The sequence below is a fragment of the Tachysurus fulvidraco genome, chromosome 9, assembly GCF_022655615.1.
Source record: "Tachysurus fulvidraco isolate hzauxx_2018 chromosome 9, HZAU_PFXX_2.0, whole genome shotgun sequence".
In the NCBI taxonomy this organism is placed as follows: Eukaryota; Metazoa; Chordata; class Actinopteri; order Siluriformes; family Bagridae; genus Tachysurus; species Tachysurus fulvidraco.
This window is the reverse complement of record NC_062526.1, coordinates 10,156,133-10,170,256: the sequence shown is the minus strand read 5'-3', so window position 1 is coordinate 10,170,256 and position 14,124 is coordinate 10,156,133. Positions and strand designations below refer to the sequence as shown.

Genomic DNA, 14,124 nt, shown 5'->3' with positions numbered 1-14,124 from the left:
CGATAGAACTACACTGAAAGCATTATATAATAATGCATTTAGTGTGCGATAGAAACACATAAATGGGCTCGTAAATGCATAATGGTTGAGTAATTTCAAACAGATGGTGTTCTGAGCACTAGAAAACAAACAGACTAGATAGAATACAGCAGCACATGGCTTTGGCTTCATTGTGTCTTAAGCAACCAAAACATCAAAATACCTGAGAGTCAGATGTCTATATTTCTAGCAGGTTGATAGCTGGGTTTAATTCCGAAGTCAAACTTGTATAAAAAATTAATCAACCTTTCCATAATGAATGCATTTAAAAATGAGTACTGCTGTTATACAACAACAATAACAAGAATAATAAATAGTGCAATATAACAATAATACTTTAATCACTTAATCAAAATGAATCTAAAACTATATAAAAGTATAAATATTGCTCTAGGAAAATAACATGTAATACTTCAATCACTTTCATACATCTCCTCTCTCATAAAGCAGCACTTCCTGTTTGTTACTGTAAATTCAGATAAGAGCAATTTCAGTTCAAAGTACGATTACAGTCATAAAAAAGTTATGTTCTTTTCTTACTATCAAAAATGCTCTTTCAAAAAGCCCTTTTTATTCCAATAGCTAAACGCTGTCTTGGTTACCTTCTTCTGCTTACCTAACCGTGTTAATAGCATTACCAAAATGCTCTCTTTGAAACACAGGCGGAAAGGTTGGGGGTATGTAGAGTGACTCTGGCATAGACGGCCTCCTGGCTTGTTAGCACCTGAAACTACATCCAGCAATCTGATCTGATCTGACGTCAGAAGTAAGGTCAGTTCACAGATTATTTGCATCCAAAGCAGGTACAGCTGAAAGGGACTTTCAGTATGTTCCTTTTTATCAGCTTAAGGCTTGTTCTTTCACTCAAGGAACGTGATAGGTGCAAGAGCCGCACTAGATTTCATCAGTGTATGTGCATGCATTATCAAGATCATTCCAGCAAAATAGAATGAAGAATCTATAGATAAGAATGTGAACAGCAATAAATCATGTTATGCTCGTATCTTGGTCCTAAATGTGGGATAACGAAGATATGGAGAACCTGGGGTTGAGCCAAACCACGTCAGGTCATCTGACAGAGGCAGGAGAATAAATTCCAGGGTGTGAAGGAGAATCTTCATCATCAGCGGGAATGCACCCTGTGTGGGACACCAGTCTATTGCAGTGCGCCATGGGCACACCAGACCACCCAAACCCACACACATCCACCCACACCCACACGTTTTTTTTTTTCGGAAATGGGGGGAAATCCACATGAACATGGTGAGAGTATTCCCAAACACATTAACCTTTTCTGAACCAGACACACTGACGCTAACCACTGCACCACTGTGGCACCCGAGATCCAGACAAATATTTCTGTGTATCACCTAGAAACAGTAAAAAAAAAAATTTTTTCAATCTCACTATGTAGTTTATTTATTTATTTATTATTTCATTTTAAATTGATTATTTTTGCTTCCTCATAAATCCAAAGATGAAATTGCTTCATTTCCTACCTGCTTTTCTGGTTTTTAATGGAAGACTAAACCACATAATGGAAGAAAGCCCATCCCTGGTATCATGACTAAAATGGGCCAACATACAAAGAGCTGGCAGCAGAAATAATCAAAACAGATCATATGGCAATCAATGTACATGTTCGTTCTGTAAATTACAGGTGGGCTACTTGTTATCCATTTTGAGTAAATATTACAAAGGACAATATGATCTTACACCAATGCCGCCAAAAATGGGATTCTTGCAGTAAACCTCAACAAAGTTTCCAGTATGTCGTGCATCCTTTCATGCAATCAAACATTTCTGCTTTTCTGTTTGCTTTAGGTGCAAACTAGCAGTGTTAACTTTTAGGCTACAGCAAACCACAGATAATTACAAAAGACTAGACATAAACAAACATGCTGCTAGTCCAGGATACTTCCAGGAAACATCTATTTTTTTTAAGCGCTCCTTTTTTCTCTAGCTGCTAAACAGCAAATTAAATCTTTAAATACGGCTGTCATATAGTAATTATTTCCATAGAGGATTTCCAAAGAACATCCCATCCCAACGGCTAGATCACTGCTCATTATGGAGAAGTTGTTTTGAGGGAAAGGAAGCTTTGGTACTGTGTAGTGGATTATCATCACATCTCAAGGGTAATGCTGCTCTTTCGACAGTTTTTAATAGTACAGGGTACACTGAGCAGCCTTGGCTCAAGCTCCTTGCATGCTTCAAAGAGTGATGATTAGGAAGAAAGGAGAAGCACACAGGTTGCCCTGACCACAAGTTTTCTTCCTTTTGCACATGAGATTTCAGTATGCTGTGGAGTGCTGAGTCAGCAATGCTGCCTCTGAGGGGGAGACTGAGTCAACTATTGACCTCCTTACTACAGACAGAAGAGCATCTGTGTATTGGACCTAAGAATAATTTATCCCTTTCTGTCTGCTCTAACTGACTATTTTATGTAAAATATGGAATATGAAAATATTCCAGCAGAATGCTTTGGTTGGTTTGTTTAATTTGTCCATCTTCTTTATAAATATAGAATTTTGTTCAGTCAAAATGTGAAATGACTATAAACAGAAGTCCATGCACTGTGAGTGAAAAGATAGAAAGAAGAGAGAAAAGATATACTGGATCAGCAGCCATTTTGTGCTCAAATTCTGTTTAAAACAAATGGCCTAGTTCAATGTTGAACAGAAGATGGGTTTAACATGGAAGAATTTTGACAACCATGAAAATTAATATCCAAAGACCTAAATCTGTTCTGGATTGAAGAATAATCAGATACAACTGTTTGTATGCAGGCACAGAGGTTCTGAGGTCCTGCCAGCTGTTTACAGGCTCTGAAGTCTTGCCTTATAAGTCAGAGTGAATGTGTATGTGTGTGTTTGTGTGAGTGTGTGTGGCTGCATGTTATGTGCAAAGCAGTCACAGTGACAGGTCTGTAGTCCACTGTTGAAATAGCTGTGTGGTTATGGATTAGCCTTGTGTAGTGTAAGTATTACTGCGGAAGCTAAAAGCACAAATAAGAATAGACACAGCTTAATACTTCCTGAAGGGCATGCTTTGCTTCATGGTTTTGTTTGTTAAGAAAAGTTCTTACATTGAGAATGTACTATATATATTATTACAAGCCAATACAATTAAAATAACAATTGACATAACATATACAGTACATTTTTATATACAAATTAAGCAAGTGTGTTGTTTGTGTGAAGGTTCATGGTAGGCTGGTTCAGGTTCATGGCTGATATGAGTGTACTGTAAGATGTGATGTTTTGCTATTGTAGTAACTCTTCTGCTAGGTTTGATGGATTGTGTATTTGAGATGCTTTTCTGCTTACTATGGATGTAAACAGTAGTATTTTCAATTACTGTCTGGTCTTTAACCAGCCTATTCTCCTCATCTTCTTCACCTTCCTTTCTTCAACAGAACGTTTCCATCAGCTGTTTATTGGATGTTTTTTCAACAACATTTTGTAAACTCTAAAGATTGCTCTGCACAAAACGTCTAGTAGATCAGGAGGATCAGAAATAAACAACCCATCTGGGACAAAACAACTAATTCATTGAGATCACATTGTGTTATTTAGTGTGCACATTAAATGAAGTGCTTGATGTGTATCTGCATGAGTTTATGTAGGAGTTATTATATGGTATTTCTTTAATGCTAAGTCTACACGCACCTGAGCTGTTGGTTCGGCCCCTGTAGACATCATCATAGGCTTTCCACTGTTGTGTGACATGGTAAGCATGGATGAAGACCACCAACACTCCCACCACACAGCTAAGAGGAATGAAAGCAGCTGTACAGAGAGCTGTGTAGACATTCGGTATGAAGCACCTGCACAGAGGGAGAGACAGACGCGAGACACACAGAGAGAATTATTTTAGTCAGAAAAACAGTGCTCGGATAAGCCGTAGAAAATGAGTGAGAGTGAGTGAGTGAGAAAAACAGTGCTATCAGAGTCAAAACTGCTTAATGTTTATTACACAGAAAGTATTTATAGAAATGTTTTACTACCTAGTAAGTGGATCATGATATACAGTATGTGTGCAGTGAGCTGTTTCTTGGCATTGTGTTGTGTACATCTGTGTCCTGTACAGTATATCTTCTCTATGTATACCTGTGTGGCATACAGTACATATATGCTCTGTGTGTGTGTGTGTGTGTGTGTGTGTGTGTGTGTGTGTGTGTGTGTGTGTGTGTGTGTGTAGGGGGGGGGTATACAGTATGCATTTGTTTTGTGTGTGATACAATATAGCATACACACAGTATGTACAGTATATTCTGTGTTATTATTTGCTGTGTAAATCTGCTTGCCTTAAGGTCATGGCTGCTGTTTAGGTCTGAAAAACGGACACAATGAATCACAGCTTTAAGATTCAGCTTCTTTTTCCTACTTAGCTAGATCACCTCTCTCTTTCATGCTGACACTTTCCCATCCTCATGTTTTTATCTAAGGAATTTCTTTCAATCTCCACTTGTTTTTCACCACTGCACAATTAGCAAGCCTCAAACCGGCCTTTACCATGGGAAAGCTTAGGGAGTGCAATGGGGCTGATTTTGTTTTGACGTAACAGATGCCCAAATAGAAAGGACCAGCCCTTCGTTCACAGGGCCAAACAAGCTTAACAAATAAACCCAGAGCTACTTTTATTGGGGAAAGAAGAATGCCATGTTATATCTCTAATAGTATTCAAAGAATGCAAAAGGTTGTGTGGATTTTGTGATTGGGTGATTTTGTTTTATTCACCATTCGGTTCTGCCTGACTAGATGAACTCAGATATTGCTGATTTTTATGTGATTCAAAAACAAAATGTTTATTTCACACACAAGCATAGTGCAAAATCCTCCACAATATAACTGAAACCATGGTGGCATAAGTCTTTCATGGTTGACGCTTAAAGTTGCAGAAGTAAAGAAGCTACACTTTTAACACTTTGAAGGTCACGTATTCCACAGTGGCGACTGTGGATTCCCATGGTTTTGCCGTAATATTAGCTACACTCAGGAAGATAGTGCTGTAACTATAACTGAGGTCTGCTGCCTAACAATAAAGGGTGGAGAGAGGTCACACAAAGCTAACTGACGTACACTGCCTGATAAACCAAACGTAGGGAGTAGTGAAAAAAACTAAGCAAGCTCTTAATCACTGTATGAGTAAACAAAGTGCTTTCCACTCATATGCATATTTACATACTTGTATGGCAAATGTACAGGCATTATCGCATCAAAAATTCCATTTGATTTGTAAAGTTTCTCTGGGGTTTAGTTTGCACTGACAAATAAATCAACATGCCATAAATATCAGTGTAATTATATAAGCAAATAGTATTCCTCAGCATAGCATGTTATTTACAGGGGATTGTAATGACCTACATGTACTTTCTTACAGTATATAACTACATGATTTAGTGTACTATAAATAAATAAATAAATAAATAAATAAATAAATTGATAGATAGATAGATAGATAGATAGATAGATAGATAGATAGATAGATAGATAAATAGATAAATAGATAAATAAATAAAATACTTGCTGCAATTAAAAGACAGTATAGGCAAATTTAAAATAATTTCATTTCAAAACCCAATCAAAATAAAACTTCCAAAAGTCTAAACAATGCTAAATACTTTAATATACAGCAGCAGCAGTGTCTGAGACAGTGCAGACAGATAAATACCCTTGACCCAGTGTATCAGTTATCGTCAGTTTGAATTGCTAACAAGCACAATGATGATTTAAAAAGCACATAAGCCAAAACCAGTAAAGATTTTAGCATTTAACAATTAAGCTATGAACACCTGAGTGAGCGAGGCTAGGTAGGCCTTTGCCTTAATGTTTATGAGCAGCAAACTTTCTAATCCTGTTGCCTAATCCAGACACAGGTAACTAGGAAAATGATTTAAAGCTTAATATTCGCCAAAAGCTTTCTTTTTTAAATCACAGACATGATAAATAATGAAAAAAACGGAAGCTTTGTTACGTTGTGGTAATTTTGCTGGTATTGTTTTGGGGAAGCATCACTGCAAATCAATACAGAGTTATTCTGACTGATCACCTCTATCCTATGATCATTTCTATCCAAAAAGCATGATTGCTCTCTGCGAGGTTTTGATGAGTGTGGAAAGGATGCAAATCACATTCTACAGCCTTCACGGTGACTAATCACAGTGATGTGTTAAAAAGAACTCTCCTCTACCATCATCAAAACACCATCTGAGGGAATCTATTGCTGCAGTGCAGTCAAAGAGACTGTGCTAAGGTGTACTGAAACTGTTCTTGCAGCTCATCTGTAGTAACGATTTTAGAGCAACAATTGTGAAAACTTAAAACAAAATGTGCTCCATTTCAACTACACACTGATTGGACCAGATGATTTTAAAATGCAAGACAGCCTCTTTAAAAAGCTTAAAAACATGTTTCTCTGATTAAGCTCCTTTAAGATATTGTATGTACTGTAGCTCCCTCTCTGGAAACACATCCTTAAAACTTGCTTCCTTGTGAAGAGGCGGGAACCGGAAAGCCATGTGAGATGAGGTGAGATGACATCACTTGTTTGTCTCATAGAGAGAGGGTTATTTACCTTTCCGGGCAAAGGCAGGGAGTGTAGACACTCTGGAGACTGCACAAATGTTGCTCAGAAATAAGGAGGAGGGAGAAACTAAAGATCTTCACTATTACCTGAGCCTGGGCGGGTATGGTACTGAATGTAAATACAGTCATGGCTTGTGACCTCCTAACCACAGTGTGACTAAAAATAGCCCTACTACCCCTACTTACAAGCAGTAAAACCCACCTCCACTCAGGCATGGCAGGGCAGGGCACTTCCACTAACAACAAAAGAAGTACTTATTCTGCCAGTCTGGTTAAGTGAGATTAATCATTCTGTTTAAAGCAGAAAAAAACATTTGTGCTGACAGCATAAGTGTGTGTGTGTGAGAGAGAGTGTGTCAATATTTGAATATCCTTTGATACACAATTTGTGTTGAAATATTTTCCTGATGCCTTATGCAGTATTTCATTCAATTGTTAACACACTGATTGTTATAAGATGGCGGTAACTCTTTTCTATATCCTAAAACCTTTAACACTATCATCTGTACTGTATAAATATCATCCATTAACATCACTGCTAATTACAATGACCTGTTTTTTTTATATTTACACTCAAAGATCCTAATTTGGTCACTACATCTTGTGTAGTCCCACTTTAATACAAAACAAGCGCAACATATATTAATGTACTGTAGTTTGAATGATTGTTTTGTTACAGTTCTTGGTTTTGGACTCTTGTTATATGTGACAGTGCACTCACAGCTCTCCCTGTACCAGTCCATAGACATCATGAATGCTCCAACTATAACCACCGAGCAGCACCGTGACAAGAATTATGATGACTAGAGCAGGAAGTCCCCAGCTCAACAGGAAGTAGAGCAGATAGCGTCTCTCTGTGTGCTCATCATTCATCACCAGCGTCTGCCAGAAGTTAACAGCCTGAGGGAAAAGTAATACGCAAGATAAACAAAATCTGTTGCCATGACTCCATATTTTCCAGTTTAATGTAAAGCAAAGTGATTTGATCTCATGAGACTCATTTTTAACTTCATCTTTCACTTTAACTTCAGAGGATTTACATGTAACTCCTGTAAGGTATCTTATTTCTGTAGGAGTTTTAGCTGATAATAAGTTTCACAGTGTTTAGAATGTAGCATCAAATTAAATCAAGACATTTTAATGTTTCATTTAAGACTACATTTACATAGATGATTCAAAACCTCAAGTCAAGTCAAGTCAAGTCATTCATATGATATCTGGAGAAAATGTAGAACTATGTGTGTAGAATCTTTTTTTCTGGATGGATGCCCTCTTTCTTTAAGTATTCACATAACACTAAAACTCTGTGAAAGCCAAGTGAGACATGTAGTATGTCATACAGCTGCCCTGATTCTTGCCTGAAGAACACAGCTAACATTACATATTATTACTAATGGTTACCTATCATGACATTTGATGCCTTCCATATTTGTAGTTTGTTGCAGAAGACTGTACAGTGTGAGAGTATATTCAACAAGGTGTTATGGTGTTGAGGAAATCAGCACTGTGGCTTGTGTTACACTCATATGTTAATTAATCCGTCTTTCATACTGTAAAAGATGAGCTTTCTCGTGACATTTTGGGACCTTAAATTACATGGCTATACTTCAAGCGGGAAAATCAATGTGCACAATTTTTACATTTATGACATTCAGCAGATGCCCTTATCTAGAGTGACTGACATTTAATCTTATGTTACACAACTGAGCAATTAGGGGTTAAGGGCCTTGCTAAGGGGCCCAGCAGTGGTGCCTTGGAGGACCTGGGATTCAAAATCACAAACTTCTGAGCAGTAGTCCAACACCTTAACCACTAGGTTACTACATCCCCTGCAGACATTGTGCAAGTTAAAATTCAAACATCATGAAATTTTAACCGCATATGAACACGCCTCTTTATTTCTGGTGTAAAATGTGTCCAGGGAAACACATACTGAAATCAGTGTCCATGGTAACGGACCACACACTACAGATATTTTGAGTATGGAGTGTATAATGTTTGCACATATATTTGAATTTAGGTCTATGTAATGCTCTTTAAGGTATAACTGTATATTTTTAAAATGCAATTTTAAGATTTTATACAGATTCACTCTGAATTCAGAAATTTAGAAATCATTTAAAGAACCTAGAAATAATTACAAAACTTGACACATTAAAAGGTTTTGCTTTGCAAAACCTTTTTTTGGACAAAACCTACTGAAAGGAGAAAATTGCAAGCGTTGTGTTATTTAACTCAGTAAAACTCTGAATTAACTTAATGAAACTAGAGGATGTCCACAGAGTCCCTAATACATTTAGGTCATAAGGCTATTACTGTGCTATAGTGACTCTGCCACCCAGCTATGATTTATTGGAAGCAACTGCAGGCAGTCATTGGCTAGACCCTGATATTTGATTCATAAACAAGGCAAGGACCTCTCAAATCAATGGTCTTCATTGATTGCATTTTAAAAGTAGAGATGGGAATGTAGAGCTGGCCTGAAGATAAGGATAAAGAAAGGCAAACAGTTCACACAAACGGCAAACAGAAAGCAAGGGGCAGAAAGAGGGAGGACAAAAATGTGAATGACAACACTACTAGGAAATATTTCAGAGTGGTGTGACCTAATAAGACCTAAAGTGAATACCACAGAGGAATACAATTTGGAATTGCTGAAAATTCAAGCCTAAGGCTGCCATTAAGTCTAATATTAGTTCACAGAAGAGTCAAGCTGAAGAACGGCAGGTGATCTCAGGGAGATGGAAGAGGATTTGTGAGCAGTGGCTGTAGGCACTTCTGAACAACTCCCTCACAAATGCTGCACAAGCAGAAGTACACGTAGCTCAAGTTGTGCAAGAGAGTGTGTAAAAAAACATGTGTTTTATAAGTAGGACCGGGAATGATTGGGCTCTATTCATGTTTGAACTTTGAAGATATCTAAGCTGAGTGAGGAACAAATTAGCCAGGCCAAAAATAATATATACTGGACGTTTAGAGATTACTTAACATTTAATCTCTGACTCTGTTGATATTTCATTGCCAGTGGCTGGATGAAATTCTGAGAAATTTAATTTCCTACTTAGATACTCAGAGGTTTCAACTAAAAGGACAAAGATAATGAGAAGCACAAACCCAACATGTGGTGAAACAAGAAAAATTAACCTTGAAGGAAGTTTAATTTTCATTTCTCTTTTCTCTCATATATAGCCAGAGTAAAGATTTTCAATAGAATACTTTTACAGTTTATTTTCAATAGAATACTTATCCTCAATGCCATGAAATTACTGTTATGCAAACTTTTTTCTAATAATGATACTTAATTTGCTCAGGATGTTACCTTGTACTATGGATTTCATGCATTTCAGAAATGTTTTAAAGGAGTATAACACAAAGTGCATTCCTCTTACTTGTATGAGCATCCAGCTGAACTGACTGAGGTGAAAATAGTGGAAGAAGAGACCCAGGGTAGCACAGCCATCATCTGAAAACATTCGGCCCCTGAATGCTGATACCAGGAAGCAAAGCTGAGACAAAAAGAAAGAGTGAGATATTAACCCATAAATATCAGCAATTAGAATAAAATAAATTTAGTATAGTGTGTAAATTTCGTATTGTGTGGATAGATTTCAGTATGAATTCACACACGCACACACACACGCACGCACGCACGCACGCACGCGCACACACACACACACACACACACACACACACACACACACACACACACACACACACACACACACACACACACAGAGTTCATACTCTTGAAAAAATCAGCTGGTGACCTACATGACCTACATAATGAATACTGCTTGCAAAGATAGTGACAACCAGATAGCAGCTTAACTGAAAACTCCAACAAAATGAACAGAACCACGAACCAGCGTGGGCCAGGAGAACATTCATGCTCTATTAAGCAGGAAATGCTAGCACATACACATACAAACAGATCATTGGATCACTTTTCACCCTAACATTTGGACAGAATAGCCCTCAGAAAATTGTTAAATGATTTATGGCACTGTATATTATGCATTTATGAAAAGGGAACCCATGAGGCCAAGGCCATATTTTATCCAAAATTCTACAGGGCATCATCCTGCCTCATGCAGAGCCAGTAGAGTCTCTGCACATAGAACAAATATGAGATTCCCGTGGTGATCCAGCAGCAGGACCCAGCATGCTCACTGCTATGACCAGTGCTCGATTCCAGGCAGGGAACCAACACAGTCACTGAAGGGTTAACTTTCAGTGTTGGTTCCAAGCCCAAATAAAATGAGAGGGTTGCATCAGGGCGGGTATGCTGTTTAAAAAAACCTGTGCCAAATCAAACCCCTGAACAGGGAGCTGCTGAAGGACAACAACAAACAGCTCCATTCAAACTTCAATGCTTAAGCAATTGAATCTTCATTAATTCAGGCATTAATTTGGTTTGTGAATGAGAATGGGTTCAATTTCCTACATATAACCCAAGCCACTGCATATTATGACTTCAGCTGGACACTTACTTTATTATCAAATTTCATGTAGGAAATGAAAATTTCTTTATCAAATTGTATGTCCTAGCTATACATCATAACTGGCAGAAAAATATAAAAAAAACACAAGGTGACACTAATGGCTTTGATCATTGCCAGATTGCTAGCTAATCAGTTTTCCTAATATCAAGCTCAGTCCAAAGTATTATTCGGCTGTTTAGCTGACTCAGACGGGGAAGTCGCCTAAACTATAAAGGAGCAGTTTCTTCTGCTGCATGTCGAGCATCTCTAATAATACAGATTGAAGCAGATGACTCATGCACCTGCTCTCTGGAGGGGTTGGATCTAAACTGATATGGAGCCAAAATGACAGTGTGCTCTGCTTTGATAGATGACTGGCTACAGAACTGTATGCCAGAACATAGGACTCTAGATTTACTGCTTGGTTTATCATGACATACTTAGTGGTACTGAGTGATGCAGCACAGTGTTAACACAGTATGGGACTTAATACACGTGAGATATTCGTGTTGGTTTGATGGCTTCAACAACAGGTGGAGGAAATATATACAAGTGGGAAATCTGTTATGAACCTCAGCAAAGAATGGGTTTGTTCATTAACATGAATGTGAGTCTTTGCATGTATTGTTCATGTACTCATATCCTTAGTAACTTAACTTTTATCTGTTCAGGGTCAGAGTTGATTAAAATAGGCTTGGTTTGTTTATTTTTTGGGAACCATTAGAAAATATTTAGCAAAATGTTTCAGGGAGATACAAACAAAAATAAGAATTACACAAGAGGAAATAAAATAAAGCCCTGTGAAACATCTGTAGTTGTTCAAATGAATTATGAACTTGAGTGATATAATTAATAAAGGCCTCAACTGTTAGCGCCAGAATTTCCAAACCATGCTGACAGAGCTGGCTTTTATCCTGCTGGGCTTTCCCTCCTGCAGTGTATTCCAGTGTTTCCAGGGACAGAGTGGTAAAGCTCATGTTTTATTCCAAAAACCCCTTCTTCTTTAGACTGTGCTTAATTTAGATCAGATATTTAAATCAGATAACAGCACTACTTTACACTCCTCTCTGGAGTATAAAAAATAACATCATAAATCAGACCTGAGAGTGGGTGCAGAGCGTAGCGTACAACACCAGATCTAATTATATATTATAGCAGTTGTAGTGTTAATCACCTTGTCACTTTGTTCTACTAATAATCCTTCACACAAGAGAAGTGTCTTCTTTTCTGAATACTACATTTCACTTAACACACACTCAGGGTTATTATTTATGAATGATCTGATTTGTTTAGCAACAGGAAATGACCTGCCCAAAAGGAGACCTGATGCAAACCGAAAGCAAGCCTCAATGACATTAATACCATGTCACAAAAAGCTTTGGTCTGGAAGGGTCCTAGGAAAGAATTTTTCTGCAGTGCTACTGACAGTGTTGAGTAACTTCCTTGCATGTTGGAGGCTCGAGGGCAGTAAACTAATCCAGAAAGTCCCAAAGACCGATCAACAGTTCCTATACTGCCATGTTATTATTATGTTTATGTGACTGAAACCTGGGCATTTATAAGGCCAAAGGCTCCCTCTGAGTGTTACTATATTTTTGGATACACCATCAAGATCCTGCGCACTAACTCCGAGTCTGTGTCACAGTGAGGTTTTGCAGCCTACATTTTAATTCCCAATGGATATAGAGTTAGAGGTAAAAAAAAAGGATCAACATCGCTGTCATCGTACATAAATAGAGTTTTAAATAATCCGTTTTTTCTTTTGACCTGAACATCCCACGTTTGTACAAGGTTACTCTGCAATCAAAATTTTTAAGCATGTAATAAAAGGTGACTTTTAATCATGCAAACTTTACAGCGAGAACAGGGAGGTGAATATTCTTTATGTTCATTTGTAAAACACCTGTATTGTTGTTGTTGGTTTCAGCTACTGTGCGTGTACATGTGCATGTGTTCATATAGCCTTTATGTGTGTCAGTGTAATAATCAATGAATGCGTCTGGAATTACAGGCACCGTGTTGAGTGTTATGCTGCTCGTTTATTCACTTCTTACTCCGTTTAAGCAGTGGTCTGCCTCTCCTCACACCAGTTCTGCTTTTACTCACTACACTTCAGAAAAATAAAATCACTACTGTCTTTCATTCTGCAAAGACAAATGTTATTTTTCAAACTTCTGGTTATAAACAGAAAATATGTTATGATATTTGATGAGTCTTTCACGAGCAGACTTTTTCTCCAAGTAAGTTTGAGGCTCTAAACATCTGGAAATGTTAAATTACAAATAAAAGTTCCTGTATTGAATATTCTACTATTTATTGTTAAGAAGATAGAAAGAAAAAACATATACTGTTTTACTTTACAAAATTTTTTTGTGCCAACCAGCTGTCCCCAAGGGAGCTGCAGAAATGAATGAAGCAGGCCAGGAGAGTTCAAATCCACCTTCTGCTTTATATAAACTGTTTTCCCAAGCTCACTTAATTGATTACATCAGTAACATTAGATTCAGCTTTGTGGGAAGCAGGGGTTGTTTTATGGTCAAGAATGAATCCAAACACTCTCTGAAATGAACAGGACAACATGTTAGAGTATGATAGCCCATGAAATCTTCGGATGTTCTCGGATGACAGGCGTGGAACCAAGAGTGGTCTTCTGCTATTGAAGCTCAATAAGCAAAAGGTTTTATGTTTTGTGCATGCTGAGATGCTTTTCTGCTCACCCTGCTTGTAAAGAGTGGTTATTTGAGTAACACTATATTGCCAGCTTAAACAAATCTGGTCATTTTTCTCTCACCTGTACTGTCATTGAGATTTTTCCACCCACAGAACTGTCGTTCTTTTTGCACCATTCTGTGCAAACTCTAGAGACTGTTGTGTGTGTGAAAATCCCATGAGATCAGCAGTTTCTGAAATACTCAGCAGCCATTCTGGTATCAACATCCATGCTATTTTTAAAGTCACTGAAACAACACTTACCTATTCTGATGTTTGAACATTAAATGAATCTCTTGATATGT

The 14,124-nt window shown here is 37.7% G+C and overlaps 1 protein-coding gene across 1 annotated transcript in view; it reads right to left on the bottom strand.

Moving 5' to 3' along the window:
* adgrv1 (adhesion G protein-coupled receptor V1) overlaps window positions 1-14,124 on the bottom strand; it is a 118,445-nt gene that overhangs the window by 14,342 nt on the left and 89,979 nt on the right. Inside the window, exons 84-86 of the mRNA XM_027138513.2 lie at window positions 10,019-10,135; window positions 7,351-7,529; window positions 3,711-3,868 (exon numbers count right to left, since the gene is read on the bottom strand). Of these exons, the coding sequence (XP_026994314.2) occupies window positions 3,711-3,868; window positions 7,351-7,529; window positions 10,019-10,135 (454 nt within the window). The remainder of the gene's footprint in view (window positions 1-3,710; window positions 3,869-7,350; window positions 7,530-10,018; window positions 10,136-14,124) is intronic.